Genomic DNA, 20,767 nt, shown 5'->3' with positions numbered 1-20,767 from the left:
TTGGTTTTCCTCTGGGATGAATGAATAATAGCAAATAAATAATGAAAAGGAATTCAGCAAGATTTACTAGCACGGTTATATCATCAGGAGGTAGGAGAGCGCTACCTTTTCAAGAGTAATATAAGTACATACTTCCTGGAATGTAGATAGCAAAATAAAGCCCCCTATAAAAAGACTTGCTTTTTCTCATGAAACAAAGAAAATCCAAAGGGCTTTTTGAGGGGTGGCGCTTTTTTTTTTTGTTGTTAGGTAGGCATATTATAAGGTAAGTCTTGCATAGTATGAAGTTCCACAGTTTAGGAAAGAAGGCAAGTGAATCTGTAATTGTGGTTCTAGAAAAATACTTTCCTTTTATTAGACATTTAAAATATATATTGTTTCAATTTAATCTTGTTTTGAAGGAAGAAAGTTTTGCCTGGTTTCTCTATCAAAAAATTTTGAGTGTGTTATGATTATTTAATGACACTTCCTTTACTAGCAGTTCCTAGCCAAGTAATAAGTATGTCTGTTTATGCTGTACTCAAAAACTATTACAGAAAATATATTTTAATACCTGTTTCTTGTTGAAGCAGAGTTCTAAAACATCAACAGTATTATTAAGATTATGTCATTATTATAGCAGTAAAATATGCTACTGTTTGATGTTATTCATATAATTTAATTGAGGAAAGCTGAATTATTGTCTTTCTTTGTCTTTTTTAGGAGTAAAATTAGATTATGAATCAAAACATGAATTTAGGCTCCATTCAGAAACTAATGGAAGAGACGCAGGTTTTTGGGACCCAACCAAGACAAACTTACAAATTAGCTGGAGGTTGCCAACCAGGTGGCTATGTGTGTGATTCAAATCTGCCACCTCAAAGTTTCTACCTACATTCATTTCATTATCCATATATGCACAGAAATTACAGCAGTGACTGGGAAATTTTTGAAGCAGTAAGAATTCAAGAACTGGAAGAAGTCAAAGCCAGAGCTGCCCAAATGGAGAAGACCATGCGCTGGTGGTCAGATTGTACCGCTAACTGGAGGGAGAGATGGAGCAAAGTTAGAGCAGAAAGAAATAAAGCCCAAGAGGAAGCAAGACAATTGAGAATCAAATTAGACAATGTTGTAAAAGAACTGAGTATGCTTAAAAAAACAAATCAAGATCTAGTAAGTGAGAAGGAAAACTGTTTTTTAAATGTAACTGCTTGGAATACAGAATTCAGTTGCTCAGAAACACCTTATGTTAAAAAAGGCCTAAACCAGTTAACATTTCTGGAACAAGAACCTGTGAAAGAACTGAGCAAAATCAACAAGATTCCTGGGGCTGAAGACACAAAGAAGGTAAAAAATGGGAAATTTTTTTAGTTCATTAAGAAGTTGGAGATTATGGATGTGTATCTAGAAATGGGAGTTTTCAAGGATTTTGACCAAAATATTACCTCATCCATTCAATAGTAAAACACTTTTTTCACCTAATATTTCTAATATAGAGAAATACAGAAAACAATACTCTTCAACTATGGCAAAACATTCAAGTAAGAGGCAGACTGTTATATCCAGTAAGTGTATTGTTCTGACTCTCTCTCATGTTTTAATGTAACAGATTACATCTGTTACCTGAATTCTCCATGTTTTGTGTACATTTTTTTTTTACATCCAAAAAAAGAGCGTAGGTTTTTGGTTTCTAAAATGAAATAATTTAATTTTCCCTTAATGCAACTTCTGTAATGAGGGAAGAGGTGAGACAAATTCTTCTGCAAAGTGGCAAGATTTTTATTTGGCAATGAGAGCAATTACATTGTTATACAGAACTAAACAAGTATGGGCATGGTTTCCATGTTCTCCATGTTCTGTACAAAAGAAGCAATTATATTAGTCAAAATGGAACTATTTGCTCATGTTTTATTAGTTTTAATTCTGTGCCTTGGCATGTATTATATAGTCTCATAGACAGCACCATGTAAAAACTATATTAATTTGTCTGACAGATAACAGTCATTGTAAATGTAGGAATTTTTTTCCTACATTGTAGGAAAACATTTGCTCCTACATTAAGGCACAAGATTTTTTTTTTTACTTCAGTTCAATGAAAATTATCAAGGTCTTAGGCCTGAATATACTACATTCAGAATTTTTGCTCACTCTATAATGCACCTAAATGGCATTATATTCCTGTGAATTCTGAAAAAAAACCAACACCCACCATTGTGCTAATAATGAGTATAAATCTGGCAAAAAAAATGCATGCCTTTCACGTTTTTGGGCAGACAAATGGGCAATATGAAGAAAATTACATAAAATAGATTTTATTTCTTTCTCTTTCTCCTTAGTATAAAATAATGTGCTACTTTAAAACTGAAACTTAATAAATGAATGGAAAACAGCCCTATCTTTTCAGCAGCAGCTTGTATTTTCTGGTATAGATTTCAAGCATTCTTCTAAAAACTCAAAAGACAGTAATATGAAATAGTACTGTTGGTAATCTGCTAAAATAATATTACCTTTTAAACACAATTTGTCAGAGGTATTAAAACTTAAGTACATTACTAAAGGAACCTGTTGTTTATAAGAGATGTTCAGTCTTCCTAATAAAGATGTATTTTTTTATTTTTTATTTTTTTTCCTAATTGATACCTGCTTTGCTTATGCTTTGTATGCATAGGTGATAGTGCCTTTAGTTTAGAATCATAAAGTCATAGAATGGTTTGGGTTGGAAGGGACCTTAAAGATCGTATAGTTCCAACCCCCTGCCATGGGCAGGGACACCTTCCAGTAGACCAGGATGCTCAAAGCCCCATCCAACCTGACTTTGAACGGGAATCAGGTTTCTGATTGGGATCCAAATTGGTGTGTTATGCAGGTAACTTTAGTCCTTTACAAAACTTGCATAAGTCCATCATCTCCTTCAATGTGATTTACATTAGAAGTTTAAGAGGTCTTAACATAGAGTTTCTCAATATACTATTTGTATGCATAAATTGCATTCCTGGTTTTGTTAGTTCCAGGACTATCTTCACTGCAGTTATAGCCAGCTAATGATAATTGGAATCGATTTCCTTAGTAAAGATACATTAGAAATATTTGGGATATGAAGCTTGTCATAACAGAAGATGTGAGACATCATAAAATGAGAGTGATCCAACTACAGTGACATTTTTTTCACGTTCTATCTATATACAGGGCAGCTGTATAAGATGTTACTCCTTTTTTTTTGTCCTACATGACTTAATATTTAGGAGAGCTTTGATAGGCCCCGCAGAAGTTATGGTAGACTTTTCCTTCATTTATGTTTTTCTCAGATGTTGTATTTTTGTTTTCTCAGGATGTAGAGATGATCAGAGACCGAAGCAATCACAATAAAAAAATCACTCCAAAGCCTCCCTGTTCCTTTCCCAATGGAGTTGCCAGCATCTATTTGGAGGAACCTAAAAAAAATTTGGACACTACAGCTAAGACAACAGAGAATGATTTAATACATATTTCAGTCTTGCATTTGCATTTGTCTGAGTTGCAGAAAATCTTACAGAAGGAAAGAGAGTAAGTGCAAAATGGATCATATCTGGGGAAATCTCTGTTAAAAATAAAGGCTTTTAAGACACTTTCTAAAACAGATATGGTAATATTTGCATTTATAGCTCATATGTTATGTTTCTAAGTTTTATTAATTGCTATTTACAAGTCTTTGATAAGAACTTAGAGAGAAAATTCAGCATAGTGCATTTATTGTTTTCCTTGGCTTGTCTGTCATTGAAATAAGAAGTGCTCCATGCAGAACTGTTAAGAATGTAAAATTAATCAAAAATTATACTTAGTAGCAATTTGGTATCAATGCAGTGGTGTCTTATGTATGTTATGCTCAGTTCTTGGAGTGTTTTGTGCATAACAAATTGTCATACACTCTACCAGTAGACATTGAAAAAGCCCAACTGCAAAATGACTAAGGCTGTTTTTGACTTAAAAGTACAGGAATACAGCTGCAAAATGATGATAATCTTAACCTCTTCACTTGTAGTATGGTCTATCTCAAAAGCAGGTAACAGAGAGAATAACACATTTATTGTACACTTATTGTATCGTACCAAATTTACCTCACATAAATGGTAAATGTGCGTTTTAGTGGCCTAAAAGAAGTCATATGTTGATTACACAGTATGCACTAGTATGTGAATCTCTGTGTTGGTAGGAATTCCATGATGTTTCATATATATGATCAGTATTGAGCAAGATTGAATCACACCAAAACAGCTTTCCAAGGAAGCATGCAGTATGTAATGTATGATCAATGTAGTAGGTGACTTCAGGCACTATGTGACTGTAACTTCAAAACACACTGAAGTTAATTAGAAAGTGAAAATGAAGAAAATGCCCCCTCTGTTGGAAATACATTCAACATTTTCATTTTAGAGACTCTGTAATGGTAAGCCCTGATGAAGAATTTCTTTCCTGTAAGTTTTTTTCACAATTGTCCTGTAGATAGTACAAGCCTGAGGTTAAAAACAAACAAACAAACAAAAATCCACAAACAAAAACCCACACAAAAACACAAACCAAAAAACCACCCCAAACCCAAAAACCAACAAACAAACCACGGAACCACCAAAACCAACTAACTAAAAAAAAATCTTAAATTCCTAATTAGTTTTTCGGTGTTCTGTTATATAAATTAGATGACCGTAGAAAACAGACAATGATACTTTATTTGAATCATATTGCAGCAGATGACAAGAAGTATGTTTTATCTCTTAAAAAAGGATTTAGTGTTTTGTGGAACAAAAATCCCAGAATGCCCAAATTTTCCAGTTTGTCATGGTATTTCATGTGAGTTAAGAGACTGATGTTTCACATACTCATTCTCCTCTGGTTGAAGTATATAGGGACCTAGGTACTTCATTTTTCAACAGCAATCACAGTATACATACATGCATATATGGAACTTTCCTTTTACAAAAGGGATAATTTTTCAACTCTTATTGTCTAATCACTTCTTAGACAAAATTTTAATAAACCCTGGTTTCTACCTCCTGGTTTTGGCTTGTTTGTTCACGTGCTTCTCTAGCCAATTTATAACTGTACTTCAGAGAGACAGATTTTGCCATTTATGCCTAGACATATACTGGCTGTGGTATATGGTAATAGATTTACTGGTGCATGGTAAGAACTGGAGCATGTCTGTGTTGTGCAACATATGGCAGCACCAACCTCAGGCAGGAAATGCTCACAGAGCCGTGTTTTCCACATAACAGCAGGCACTGGTGTAACAACTCCCTCTCCAGGTAACTCAGGCAAGATTTCCTGTGTGCAACGATGTTCTGTAAGCAGAATATATTCAGCTTCAAAATATGAAGCACTTATTTTTGGCAAACCACGCCATAAATAGCTAAGAATAATGTTACTAGCATAAGCATTAACATAGTCAGCAGTCTCTTGAGATGCCCTATAAGTTTTCGTTGGACGGGCTATCATTTGCCAGCTCAGAAAGGTTTGGTCTGTACTGCTTACTGGAATGGACTTATTTTGCTGAGTTTCCATCTTCGGATTCCCAGTTTTTCCTCTTAGGGTTTTATACTTGTTCACGTCAGTATTTTTGCTCGTGGATTCCGGAGCTGCTAATAATGACTATCTCAACAATCTCACCCGTTTGCATTTTTACTTTTCTTATCTCGCATGGCTCTAGCTTAAGTACTTTCTCACAGTTTCTTCTTTGCAACTTAGCAGTTTTCTCAGTAAACATGAGCCAAAGACACACAGCTGGGCTGCATCAGACACAAACTTGGATCATAGACAGCTTGAACCCCAAGGCCAAAGGTTACTTTGGCAGTCAGTATGATCTTACTCACACACCACAGGACTTCTCAGCAGTTTTCTGTTTTACATGCAATACTCCTGAGCTGCGGCTGCATTCTTTCCAGAACAAGTTTACTCATGCAGATCCAGTGTTTGGACTTGCCCCTAGTTACCTGACTAATATCTCCATAAAATGTTTTGCTTCTTCACCCTGAGAGGACCTATGCTTTTTGCATTCTGTTTAGAGCTATCTTCAGTAATGCCAGGATACCCTTAAGCCATGAATCAGGCTTTGCAAAATGTAAAAATAATGGAGCTTAAAGAAAAAGAGCTCAAAGTTTGTTTTGACTTTCAAAGAACTTTGGCGTTGGGTTTACAAAGTTAAATCACACACCAAAATCCTCTACTAGGCACTATGGCTCATATCAAATACACATTTGAGGTTCCATTGCCATGAACGGGAATTAAAGACCTTATGAGCTGTTAAGCACTTTAAGGAATTATGTGCCTAAAATAGCTATCTTTAGTCATCTTTTGTGTCAGTGTTCTCATCTAAATGTCTTCTAGTTTCTTAATCTTAATTTGTTCCATTTTGAACTTAAAAAGTGTTTCTTTGGTCTAAAACCAAAAGCCCACCAGCTACACTGGTAGCTGATAATACTGAAGAGGAATTGCTTAAGGCTGGATGGGTAGACCTGGGCAGTGGACACAGGAGGTCCTGTCTGAGCATCAAGAAACACTTTTTTTTTCTGTGAGGATAACCAAAAACTGGCACAGCTTGCCCAGAGAAGTTGCTGAGTCTGCAACCTTGGAGACAGTCAGAAGCCATCCGGTCATGTTCCTGAGCAACCAGCTCTAGGTGACCTTGCTTGAGCAGGGGGGTTAGATCAGATGACTTCCAGAGGAGCCTTCCAATCTCAACCATTCTGTGTAATTCTGTGATTTCATTAGATAATAAGGAGTTAAAATAAGTGATTACAAGATGCATTAAAAAAGCTCTGATTTTGAGCTTTGTTTAAGTAGTAATAAGCTGCTTCACGAATATCTACTATATTCTTTCTTCCACTCTTTATTTTCTTTATTTAAATAGTAAACTTCATGTAGTCAGAATCATCTCTTTCATTTAGTAGCATCAGAGGGATCTGATCTCACTTAAGAGGTACTGTAGCAACATAAAAGTAGTATCTTCTAAGTAAGCACCACAGACTGGACATTCCTTGCTTACTTTTCGGATTAGACCATTTCTAATGACTTCCAATGCATTCAGTACAGTCGATAGACAATTGTTCAAAGTATTAAACTGTCACCTTTCATGCTCTCAGTTTCTACAGTATTAAACATCCCTCTTAATAATTCTTTTAGTTCCCCAGTAAAGTCATGATACTGTTCCACTGAGATATCCCATTGTTTAAGAAGAAAAACTATTCAGTTGAAATACGTCTTACATTCTATACATATGACAAAAATCATCTTGCTCCGTGTCACTTTCTGAGTGATGGTGTTTAGAGCTATAAGGTTATGTGAGGTGTAGGTGTTTAACAAGATAAGCTGTGCTATGTGCTATATGCAGAAAAAAAGAGATCCCAGGTTCAAGAGCATTAGGCTTAGTTTTAAAAGAAGGGATAACAAGAAGATACTGCACTCAAGTGGATTGCTTCATTAATGAAGCTAACGTTGCTTCCAGGACCTGAGCCAGACCAGACAGTGGTAACACTTGGTATCTCTGCACAAGCTTGCAGTATGCTGTATAGACATGCCCCAGACATATCTCATCAATACCCTTTGCTTTAGTTCCTTAAAGTTAACACTGCCGTTGTGGAAAATGAATTTTAAAGCAAATATTCCCAGAATGTAGTTACAGTGAGCCTGGCAATAATATCTTTAGTAAAAACATTGTAAAATTCCATTAACCTCAGAATACAAAAACTACTGTGGCATACAACCATTTTTTAATTGCCAGTATTAAAATTTTCTTTCCAACTGTTTCAATATTTTTCTCTTATAAGGTATAGTAGCCCTTCATCCTTCCATTTTCTCAGAATTTATATAATTTAAAATTTTCATCTCCCAGCATAGTAGTACTTATGTGGTTTTACTGTTTTTCATATCTCAGATTTCTTCAGTGTCCTGACTTCATAGGCATTATTACTATGTTGATGTTCATAGCTAATGGAATATTCTACAATTTTAAACTGTGATCTGATTTCATATAAATATGAGGAATATAATTTGAAAGCTTTCATTTGTAATGAAGAATTTCTTTCTTTTACTTTTAATTATGTTCCAAATTCTATTTTGTTGCAAAATTGCAAAATTATGCATTACAAAATATAAAATGAAATTATGAGGGAATTTCATAAAATGAAATTATGAAGTTCCATTGTCTATGGAACTTGGCTAACAGTGTTTCCTGTGAACACAGAAGTGAGTTATTAATTGGTCTCAAAGGCAAGAACATCTGCAGTGCTTCTGCTGCTTCATATTTCTTTCATTATTTCCTGAATGACTGAAAATATTTTAATTGGTTTGAAGAGGGGTAAAAGTAAATATCGAAGTTAATTTTTTCAGTAAAACAGTACATTTCTCCAAGGAATCATCATTCATTCTTCGTGAATTGTGTGTCCTAAATATTTTTCCTGAAAGTTGTAGTGGACTTTATTCTCAAATAACATTCCAGCGGCAAATGCTTAAGGAGGGTGTAGTACCTCTGAGCTAAATAATCCATTTTCCTGAAATTCTTCTAGCATTTTCTTTCAAGATAAATTATTTTTGAAACAGGAAATATACATATTTTAATTTTTTTTTTTAACATCTAAAGTAGATCATCTTTGGTTTCAGTACCGTCTACATACGGTATATATTCCTCCATATACGTGTGTTTAAAATAATCTTCTGTCTGTACCCCCAAAAAAGTGATATAGTATCTTTTCTCTGGGGACCTTCGCTACTTCACAATGTATTATGTTGCTGTCCAAAAAGCGGATTCGTCGCCAGGTGTGCAATGAGTCAAAAATCACACAGGAGAGACATTGCTAATTTATTTCAGGGTTGCGTGCAAGCCTGGGTGCTTAGTGGTTTTCCACAAATCAAGCACACCAAAGCCGGTTACCTCATCATATTCATACAATAAGTCCGTACATATTCTATCTATCTAATACATATTCATTCTAATCTACATAGGTTGCATAATGCCATTAAGCCACTCCTCTTGGATCTGCTTCAGATTCTTCTTCGGGGCTCTTGGTGGTCTTTACATATGAAGTACCCTAACCCTTTGGTCGTGTGTTACACGAGGACAATTTAAGGTTATTTTCTCTTGCCAACTTTCCATAATTTTCTTCTAAAAGGAATGCTTGTCCTTGATTGAATGGATAATTGCTGATGGCCAAGATATCCCATCCCTAAGCTTTGGTTAAATATTAAAGGAGTCTAGATTCACACTAATTAAACATATACAATACCTCTTCTTTCCAAGGAGGGGTTGTTCTCTTACGTCAAGGTGACCTGAATGACTAACTGAAATCCATTTCCAAATTTTCTTTAGTGTATCCCAAAAATTTATTTCATTTAGAATTTTAATTCTATACTACTGGATTTCTTTTTTCTCTTTAGGTAAATCTCTTGGAATAGTTACATGGTAATAATATAGGTTTCTAATAAAAATCAGATATACAGTTGACAAAGGCAGCAAAATACAACTTAAGCTATGAAAAGGAAATTCCAAGTGATTTGTCTGTTCATAACTTCAAAAAGGTGTAATGCTGACTTTTAAAATACTTTTTCAGAATGAATGTATTCCTCGAAAAAGAAATGGAAAAGATAGAAAATGAATTATTTATTTGGAAATGGAAATATGAAGAACTGAGACAAACCAAGCTGGAAGGCCTGAAACAGGTATGTTAGCAGTACATCATTATCACATGGAGTAAGAAACCAATTTGAGACTTCTGGTTTCTTGTGTTCTAACTAAGTGCAAAATCGTATCCAGGGTTCATGAAAGTGATAAATTAACCATTTATCAACTATTTATCCCTATAGCCCAGGAGAGGGACCTGCTATGGGCATGCGGAGAATCCCAGTCGTGGCGCAGCCACCGTGTGCTGCCTTGGCGGCACCAGCGCTGGGGAGCTGCAAGGGCAGCGCCAGGGTGGCTCTGTACTCTCACAGGAAGGGACCAGACAGAGAAGGCAGGTGCTGGTGCCCTGTTCTATGTGCGGTGAGGGTGGTGGCCCTGAGGTACAGCGAGCCTTGGTCAAGGTCCAGCTGGGCTTGTGTTTGGGCAGAAGGGGCCTGTGTGGGGCAAGGGGATGTGTGGGGAAGCCCTGCCACCATAAGGATGTTGCCCCTGGGCTGCAGAGTGGGCATGGTGGGAGTGGCGGCCTGGCAAGGAACGGGGCAGCATCCTCAGAGGTGGTAGGAGCATCCCAAGGTCTAGGCTGTATCTGAAAGAGTTGACTCCTGGTTAGGGAGAGCCAAATGCCTGTTTAGATGGCACTGGGGGAGAGCTGTGTAACTGCCAGGCCCAGCACGCAGGTCCCAGGCTGTGTCTGTGGGAGCGATGGCTTCTCCAGGAGTTTGCATGTGGGAGGAGGCTGGAAACATGCTGATAGCAGCAGGAGACACATCAGCAACAGTAGTGGCACACCCTGGGGCATGGTCCCCAGCATGAGCTGGGGCTGCTGCTGCCAGCACAGTAGAGACCTCAGCTCAGAGATGCTGCGGGAGGATGGATGTCCCCAGGGCTGCAGGCAGTGTCTGATAACTTCCCTTGAGGCTGGGCAGGGGAAAGGGGTGTCCATGCCTGCAAGAGGTGTGTGCTGGTTAGGGAAATGTGTTGCCCCTTTTGAGCTACGGAAGGAAGTGAGCAGGCTGGGCAGGCTCAGGGAAGTCAAAGAGGAGATTAACAGGGTCTTCATAGAGTCCCCAGAGGGAAAAGAGTCTGAACCACACAGGAAGGGCAGCCAGAGACTGCGATCAGTTGTGAGGTAAATAGAGTCCCAGAGGGGGAAGGTTGGAAACTTAGGATGTCTGGCAACTGAAGGATGGCTTTTTTTCCATATGCAGATCTGTAGTTGCAGAATAGGTTCAAAAGTAGCAGAGTAAGAGAAGAAAGCAATGACTGTGGAGGCATCAGAGCCAGCTTTAACCTGAACCATGCATTGACATCAGGATGAAGCAGTGAGTGACAGTAGTAGGAGACTCCCTCCTGTGGGGAAAGCAGCCCCTTGCTTGCTTGTCCCCCACTTGCCTTTTTTAGGGTTATGTGGCTTGCTGCAGGCTTGGATCTAGAACATTACAAAGTCTGTCCAGTCCTCAGACTACTACTGTTCCCTGTTGCTCATCCACACAAGCACCAGCTGGGGGCATACTGGGAATGACCACACAGCTCTGGGGTTGAGGTCACGGGAGCACAAGTGTGTCTCCTTTGTCGAACAATCTGGCCAACCTAATAAGGAGAACTTTGAACTTGGAATGGTGAGGGTGGGTGATTACAGATCAGAGTAAAGTGAAGAAGTGGTGGTCAGGGGTGGAAAGCTGAGGGTGCAGGTTGATAGAAGCAAGAAAGACTCCAGGAATGATCAAACAAGGTGAAGGGACACCTGCCTCAAGTGTTGGTACAGAAATGCATGTGTTCTGGGAAACAAGCAGGAAGAATAAGGTCTGTATGTGGATACAGAACTGCAATATTGTTGGAGCGATTAAGATGCTGCTCTAAGTTCATGCAACTGGAGTACTGTGAAGGACATCAGGAAAGACTGGCAAGGAAGGGCTGAGGGGATGGAAGCTGCCCTCAGATCCATAAGCAGCTCATATCTTTTGAGCTCTCCTGAGGGATGGCTGATATCAGACTTGTGGCTCAGGATCAGATGAGAGGCCAGTGAGGGTGACATTGTGGTGAGGGTTTGTTACACGCCACCTGATGAGGAAGCAAATAAACTGTTGAAGAGCTTGTCTCTGAGTCGTAGACCCTGGTTCTCATGGGAGACTGACTCTACAGCTGGTAGAAGGGCAACATGGCTGCTGCAAAGACATTTCTGGAGGGTTTCAGAAATAATTTCTTGCTGAAGGTATTAAATGGACCAACCAGTGGCGATGCATAGCTGGATCTGCTCTTGACTAATACGAAGCAAACTAGTTGGGGATAATAATTTCCTTCCGAATAATTTCCTTGTCTGTAGTAACTTTGAAATAGTGGTATTTGAAGTAGACCTGAAGGAAGTGAGAAAGGCAAGCAGCAGAGTACAGACCCTGAATCTAAGGAAAGCGGGATGTTAACTTAGTGAGGGAGCTGCTGGGTAGGATCCCATAGGAGGCAGCTCTGACTGGTAAACAAAGGAGTTCACCAAAGCTGACAGGTGTTCATTTCAATCCATGTTCATGAATAGAAGAGTAAGAAATATTTGTGTTGCAGCTTTCAGGATTTAGCTTCAGAACAATGGGTTGAGGACCTCTTAGATCCAGCAAAACTCAAAATATGTATCTAAATAACTAAATATAGAAAATTTGTAATTTCCTATAAATTTAACACCTCAGACTTGGAATAATCCAGGAAAATTAATTAACTTTCTCTTCACATTCTGGAAGATTGCAAGCAGTCTTATTAAATTCCAAGTTCTATTTACAAGTTGGTGCATATGTAAAGTGAATTTCCTTCATAGCTCAACATCCACAGCAACAAATTAACATCTGTCATATTTGGGTTCCTTCAGATTTTAGTTCTTTATTTTCTGTTTGCTTATTAAGCAGGATTTTAACATCATACTTCAGCAAAACAGAGGAAGTCTAGGTTTAGTTAACTGTATTTCTTAAGAAATGTAGTCTTTATGTTTTATGGCACTGTCAGCAGGAATAGAAGAAGAAGAAGTAAAAACTTGCTGAGAATTGGTTGGAGTTTGATCAATTCAAATTTTTATGTATGTGCATGCATATACACATATATATGTGTTGCTGCTTTTTTTTCTTGGGTACATGCTTAATTGCTTAGATTGCTAGCAGGAGCTGGTATTTTGGGCATTCTGCTTGTCTTCTGAGATTATAAGAATTATACATCTAGGTTTTAAATTACAGGAAAACATTGGTCTTGAGTCTGACTAATATGAATGAAATGACTTATATTTGTGGGTTCTTTTGTAAGTGAAAATTATTTATTGAAAAAAACAAATCTTGTGTGTTGGTGATGTGTGTGTAAATGTCACTTACTATATATTACTGTTGAGAAGTGGATGCTGGAACACCGTACAAGGTTTTTGACAGTAAAAAATCTGAAAGGGAAATAAAGGAAAGCACAGACATGGACTAGGCTAAGCATGGAATCTGGTTCATATACACACTTGCAATATTAAATCACAAAGGAATTTCTAGATTAATGAGACATTAATCATTACCTCTGGATTATTTTAATGTCCTTGACTAAGAATTTTTGGTTTCAGTCATGCATAAATTAATCTGCTATTTCCTTTGGTTGATCACCCAACAGTCCCACTGGGAATGTGAAGAAAAAAATGCCTGGTTTGCAAGTGACAGTGACACTGCAAATAAAAACATTTTTAGGAATGGTTAGCTCTGCTAGCCTTTTGGAAGTTTGAGAGATTTTGTGTAATGTTAGAAGCTTCACAGCTGCCAAGAGTTTAGTATTAGTGCTCCCACTAACTAATTACTTTCTGTTAAAAGATGAGTATTCACTCATCTGGGAAAAAACTAAATATGGAAAGCCTCGGAGATCTTGATAATAATCTGTTTTAAAAATAATGCATTCTGCATCAATTTGGAAAGTGTAAATAAGTTTTCAACGTATTGAGTTAACTAAAAAATGTAGTAAAAGTGGTAATTTATGTTTGTAGTATCTACGAGCTTTATATGTAGCTTTGTGTAACACTAGCATTGACCTTGTCCTGTTTGGGGTCATAAATTAGACCATTTAGCAGATACAACGGGAAGTTCCATTTAGTGTTGAAATTGATAATTTCTTTTTCTATTATACAAATTCTGTTCTTCCATTAAATAGTAAAATAAGTTAAGATTAACGCTAAGAAGCTTATTGTTCAAATCTTGGTTGATGTTTGGCAGCACTCTGTTTCCTTATTTGCAAGCAGTCAAATGTCATCTGTTTTTACTGCACAGAATTTTGTGTCTTTCCCTAAAGACACTCAGAAGTGCTCATTCATTTACCTTTGTCTGGCCTTTCCTTAATTTCAAGTATTCTTTCATTATAACAGTTCAAAACCAAGTCCTAATTAGCTATTCTTCTTAAAGATTACCTCCTCACTACAGATCAGGGCTTAAATTTTACCTTACTTGGCTGAGTAGATAGTGAAAATTGTGTCTTGGTTTCTTTAGAGAGCTAGTGAATTAAGACTTTATGTCTGCTCAGTGTTTTTCCAGGGAGAAAGGAAGAATGGAAGTGGAGTGTGCCTTTCTTACATTTTGTGTTTATTGCAGGAAAATGTATTGTACCATCTGGAGCCTGTCTTACAAATGATTGTGAATTTGCAGCCTAACAATGCTAACAGTATCAGAGATCATTAAATACATTAGAAGAGACCTATTTATGAGCTATTTACAGAGTATTCAGTCCATAAGATCACATCTTTAATTAAGATTTATGTGTCTACATTTCTTAGCTGTCAAAAACATGTTTTATGTACTGTCTGGTTAATAAACTTCAGTTCTACTTCTAGAAGAGCTTGCAGGTCTTAGTGGGATACTAAATCAATTAATATTTCCTATGCCTTGCTTTTCACATATACATATACAACCTACTAACAACTGTAAAACACTTTATTATTCATAAAAAGGGGGAAGTAATTGCTCAGTATAAAATCACACTTGCATTATTATTGTGTTTGCATGAGAATCCACAGAAGGGATCAAGTCTGTAAAATCATTGAATGAATAAGGCTCTTAACATTAGATATATTTGTTCTTAAAGCAACCTTTGTAGGAAACTCTAGGAATCTTTGTTCTCTGAAAAACATGAAAATTTTAATATCAATGACATTGCTAGTTGAACGTCCTGGGAAATGGGGTATCTGACTTTGTGAGATACAGCTTAGTTTACAGATCAATTAACAAACCTTAGAGTCTGAAAGACACAAAAAGTTAATATGAGTCTGGTTAGCTAGGTCTTTGGACCCTTGGTAGAACAGAGCAAATCCTTGGTGTGTTGCCCTGATGTTTGTAAACACAGAATTATAGTTAGCAAGACTGTTAAAAGTTTTAGGGTTTAGAATGTGCATTTAGTTTTATAAAATGCACAATAAAACATTCTTGTTTACACTTTTTTTCAAGTCTTCCTCAACATTTTATATCTGTCTTTATAATTTCTGAAGGACATACTTTTCTGGTGGTTTAAAAGTTAAATAAAATAGAATATTTACAAAGCAATTTTACATTATACTGAAAACAGTGAAAAAATGCATATACTGCTATATGCCACTGGTGTGCACTGTAGACTTACAAATGCCGCTATAGACAGTGACTTCTGTGTTGTTTAAAATAATTTTCTGCTAGCTGAAGTACAGAATGTGCCTTTACTCTACATTGTCTGGTGTGTTGGTAATTAATGAGGAAAATTCATATCTCAGTTTGAGGATATGAGGCAAAAATTACACTAATTGGTACTTAAAGCCTATTGGAACATCAATTTCAAAATAAATATCCGTAGATGAAAAGGATCACAGGCTAAATCAGCATTTTATATCTTAGGCAGAGACGTTTCTGGTCTTCCTCTTTTTTGCACAATGTTGAAGGTGAGTCACCAGTGCTGTTGATTTTGCACTAGAGCCAAATAAATATCTTTAAACATGTCTTAAAACAAATGTTTTCTGTTCTGTCTCTCAGTCTATAGATGTTTTACACTGTCTATTATGGCAATCTATGTATTGTTACTGTGGTGCATCACTTTCTTAAAGAGAATGGTAACAGTTCCCTACCTCTTCTTTCTCAAATGGAGGAAACTCCACTGAGGCAAGTGAGGCTTCTGGATAAATCAAGTCTTCTACTCTCACTGTAGACAATTAAATGCTGTTTAAACTGGAATAGCTTTTTTTGGAGACTCAGGTTAACAGCTAGTTCTTGTTAAAGATTACGCATTTTTTCCACCTTTTCCAGAAATCTTTATTCTGAAATTACCTTATAGTGTGAAGACTCTGCAGAACTGCTTACCTTTAATTGATAAATTATTACTAAGTAATTGCTAGGTGAATTTCAATCACTTAGTATATACATGAATTAGAGATAGTGATACTCTGATAATCTTACAGGAAATTTAGATACATGTAGTAGGACCATCTGTTCTGTCCCATGCTCTTTGCCTGACCCCAAATACGCCTTCTGGCTGTTCCCTGAATCCTGCACAAAACATAATAATTACCAGATATAAAACAGTAGCCTTAATGGCTATACTGGCTACTGCGAATTTTTCTGTTTATTCTCACCTAAGATGCACAGAATTATTGCATACTATGCATAGCTATCATAAGAATAAAACAATGTCCCCAAAATTAAATTTGCCATGATTTTATATACTACATAATAGCCAGTAGTCCGTCTGAGTGAGCTAAAGGAATCTTTTTAAAGTTTGATATCAGAATCCTCAAGGCTGAGTTTTAAAATATCATTATGCAATTTTATGAGAACAAAGTCTGAACTATTTGAGAACTCAAATGACTTTATGGAGTGGAAACTCAGTGTAGTTAATATTCCTGTTGTAAAATCTCATTATTTTTAGACTAGATCTAGAATTTAGAGTGTTCCTCTCTGGGCTCAATCCTTCATTTGTTAGAAAGGCTGGTGTGACAGAGTGAAATGAAGTGATGATGCTACCACACATCTGACTTGTGGTTTGATAAAAGTACTTAAAAATTTACTTGAGATACACACATTTCTTTTTCCTTCCTAAATTATGATAGATTACTGGTAGTTTGAGAATAAGGAAAGAATTCTGGAGCATTGCTTAAGCAAGAATTCTTGTAGACCCTGAACCATTCTTTCCACTGTTTCCATAAATCAGGTACCAGTTAATATTTAGAAATAAGTCGAGAAATTATGTACTTAATGTGAATGTTTTTCCTGTCCAACATAATGTATAATTTGTGATGGTGTGTAATGTCAAGGTTCCATTTGATTGCCTGTTTTCCTACAAATGTAATTTGGAAAATGCTGGTAAAATCTACTGTTTCATTGACTATTCTTTTTCCTCCCACACTGGCTTCTAACAAGATATTTAAACTGTATTGAGTTGTGCTTGCCAATATTTCCTGGGTCTTCACTACATGTTTGGCAATGAAAATACAGACCAAGATGAGGATTTTTTTTTTTTTTAATTTAAGGGCATTCTGTTACAACTGAAAGATGAAAACATTTCTGTTATGAAATATGTTTAGAAGCAGCATATGTGCGCATACTGAACTATATCCGTGCATACTGATTTTCTGTGAAAGGAACACCATGCCAAAGCTGCATCATTTGCAGGGGTTTGTTTTGCCTATTTGTCTGCCACTGGCAGAAAAGTATAACCTGGTGAGGGAATGTTTTGAAGACAAAGGAGGAATATGCACACATGCACACTTACATATATGTGTGTGTATATATATGTTTATGTATCTATATGCATGAAGCAATCTTTGTCCTAGAGGTTATTATTGTATTTTTAACAAAAACTGTTTTTCATAGCTTAGAAAGAGAAGTCCAAAATGATGACACTTTTAATCATGAAGAAACAAAGTTACTTCTTAATAATATATTAGTGGTCAGTCACCATATGGTTCTGTATCCGAAATTAATTTTTTGCAGTGTGTAGTTTAAAAAATCAGCCCCAAAAAGCTTTATTAAATATGTTTAAATACCCGGAATTCTCCTTAGTATTAATTTAGTTTCTTGCTTAAGTAAATATTTCTGCTAATAGGCTTATTTGTTATTCATTCACATAAAATCAACTTGGGCTAAAATAAGCAGTTTCTTATTTTAAAAAAACACACTGAGGAATTAAATGTAACAACTGGTAGAATGTACATAATTGAATTTAATGTCTGACATGTTAAAGGCATTGAATTAAAGATACAATTATTTTCTACTTAATGCTGTAGTTCCTTTTTGTTTACCCTTATCCAGATATGGATAGCAATGTGGCACTTAAAAATCTAATGTGGGATGAGGTTTGATCAGAAAAATAGCCTTAGGTCATTCTTTTTCTCAATTTTTGAAAATAAAATGCTCTTTTTTAGGCATAGCAAATATTTGGTCTTCCTACTGAAAAAAAAAAGGCTTTATTTTCTTGGAAAATAACTCCCAATAAATTCCTATCTCTTGAATTATTTTATTTTCCATGGAAACCAACCCTGTCACCTTGCAAGCTATCTTCATATCTTCATAAGAAATGCGTAAGTGGTACTCTATTTATCCAGGATCTAACACCTTTGTAATTAGGAACAGTTTCCATTGTGGACTCGGACTATTAGGAATCACTGCCTATGTTGAGTCACAAGTCTGTGCAAGCCATGAAGGCCTGTGGAATCCATTGCCATGTAGTAATCTAGAGTTTCAGGTTTACTATATGGTGAATGGATTAAGTTATTTTTTGCATGCCTTTGAAAGGAAAACACTTGAAGAGCTGGAATAAAGCTTCTTGTTTTTAAAGGATCTTGTCACTATGAAATAAAGAAGGTGCCTAAGCATTTAGTGTTATAATTAATGTAGCTTCATGCCTGCCATCTAGGAGACAGTTATAGTCATACAACTTTCAGGATGATTAGATAACATTGCATCCTAAATTATGCGTGTGGAATAAAAAGTCAGACTTACTGTTTCCTTGTGGCTGCCGAAATGGAATTTTCTTTTTGACTCAGCTATAGCATATACAAGAAAGCTGTATTGCTTTCGGAACAAAGAAGTAGTACCTTCATGGGAGGCAGGAAAGGAAGAAAACCAGCCATGCTTTCCCCACCCCCTGCCTTTTTTTCCCCTCCTTTTTTCTATTTAATGCGTAATAGGCATTTTCCTCTGATCTTCACGCTTAAAGAGAACTGCCTGGCACTGAAATAAGTGCCTCTGCACTGAAGCATTACATTTTCAGACTACTTTCAAACAAAGGATTCAATCTTAGGAAAAACTAATAAGTGTCTTGTTTGGATACAATAAAAAACTCCTTAGTTACATCAGTGGAGTACTGCATATTTCTCTGAGCAACAACATGAGTGGTATCCAGAAGTCAATGAGAAATCTGCTGATGTCAATAAACTTTAGATCAGTTCCTAATTTAAATTGTGTAGTAGCAGGTGCTTAAAAACTGTGCCAGAAGATTCTTCAAAGGCCTTTATAACTTCAAAATACCAAGATAATGTGTTATTGTAGGTATGGTTCAGGTAAAACAGAAGAGGTGTCATGTAAACTCTACTGAAAACAGTAGAACTATTTCTACAGGCACTTGCCACTAGACCATTGAGTTACAGAAATTATCTTACATAATTGCTTATCTAGATCAAGTGACTGAAGCTGTATATTTCAGGTTCATATTCTGTGGAGGCAGTGTTCTGTACTATATTTATCTGAAGTCTAAGCAACAAAACACTTAAACAAAGTCAGCTCCTGCATTTATTGAATCCTGTTGTACTTTCAAATTGGAAGAGAAAATAATCTTAAATACTGGTTTAATCTGTCCTTTTTAACATAGGCTGTCGTTTAAGGAGGAGACTCACTGCACTGGAACATGGCAACTTTGGGAATCTGGTGTAGAGGACAAATTACCTGCATATTAACTAACATTGGTATAATAGTCTGCTATTCATCTAGCAACTTTGATGCAGTCTTATATTTCCTGAAAATTTAATGTCCAATTTTGTCCAATCATAATTGCAAATTTTTATTGAGTATGTTGGTATGGATTGTTTTGCCTACTGGAAAGTAATGATTACAAATTCTAGTGTGGTTTCACACTATTTAATATTCTGGAAGTCAAAGATGTATTTCTTTTTAGAGATCTACAGTTACAGCAAACATCCTATCCCCAGCACACTTAACTATTAATCTGAAAAGTCAACAATCTTCGTCTGTAAGATAAGCGATCTTGCATAGTTCCTGACTTAAATGTAGAGTGCTTTGACTGTTGCTGTTGGTTCTGATGTTGGTATGATTCATTAACAGTTATATAAAAAAAAAGTACCATAAACTGAGATAATTTTATGTAGTATTTTCTTTTCCTATCAATTAGCATTCTTGTTACATCTTTAGTATTACTAATTTAATAATTTCTAGTGAGTTGTGTTGAACAGTGTTCTGCTCTGCAGCACACGGTACCGACACAGTCTAGGAAATTCTTGAGACTGGTGACAACTGGAACTTGCTTTGAGTGCTTCCAATCACACTGACCACTACTGATTCACTGTTTTCTTACAGTTACAGTTTTCCTATACATTTGGCTCAATAAAGCAATATGAAGTCAGGATGGAAGGTTGGCTTAGGAAATCGGTTGGAAACAGAGAGGTGTTGACTTTCTGTATGGCAAATAAAACTTCGATAATAAAAAAGAGAGAGATATTATGCATTGCACTATTTACTTTTGTTTTCAGGTGATTATCTGCATGCCTACATTCATCTTATTGTGACAAATCCCTGTATTTTTTGAGTAAGGGTTATCATCTTCCTTCTACAGTGCTTGTTAGAGTGGCTCATGGCTTATTCTAGTCCCTGAATTAGTTATTAATAATAACTAATAACATTACTAAACACACAGCGATAGATAACTACCTGAAGAAAAAGTGAGGTAAGCTGCATTATCAGCACTACAGTTTAATTTCAATGCTGTTTATCAGTAAAAATTCAAAATTTTAAAATTATTTTTTGTAAATTATAGATAAATTATCATTGTTCTGAGAGCTAAGACTAAAAATTTAATCAGTCATTCTTTTCCATAGAATAGAAGCTTGTTTTTGCTTCCAGTATAGTCTGCATCTGTATTCCTACTCATAGGCATACAAACTGAAAAATCTGTTCTTTATCTTGA

The 20,767-nt window shown here is 36.2% G+C and overlaps 1 protein-coding gene across 3 annotated transcripts in view; it reads left to right on the top strand.

The window, feature by feature from the left end:
* CCDC102B (coiled-coil domain containing 102B) overlaps nucleotides 1–20,767 on the top strand; it is a 204,213-nt gene that overhangs the window by 18,686 nt on the left and 164,760 nt on the right. For all 3 annotated transcript variants that reach the window (XM_075084600.1, XM_075084597.1, XM_075084598.1), the window contains 3 exons: nucleotides 703–1,326; nucleotides 3,308–3,522; nucleotides 9,555–9,663. In XM_075084600.1, the coding sequence (XP_074940701.1) occupies nucleotides 718–1,326; nucleotides 3,308–3,522; nucleotides 9,555–9,663 (933 nt within the window). In that variant the 5' untranslated portion in view covers nucleotides 703–717. The remainder of the gene's footprint in view (nucleotides 1–702; nucleotides 1,327–3,307; nucleotides 3,523–9,554; nucleotides 9,664–20,767) is intronic.

This window comes from Phalacrocorax aristotelis, chromosome 2, assembly GCF_949628215.1.
Source record: "Phalacrocorax aristotelis chromosome 2, bGulAri2.1, whole genome shotgun sequence".
NCBI classification, from domain to species: domain Eukaryota; kingdom Metazoa; phylum Chordata; class Aves; order Suliformes; family Phalacrocoracidae; genus Phalacrocorax; species Phalacrocorax aristotelis.
The sequence above is the reverse complement of the archived record's forward strand: the minus strand, read 5'-3'. Positions and strand labels throughout refer to the sequence as shown.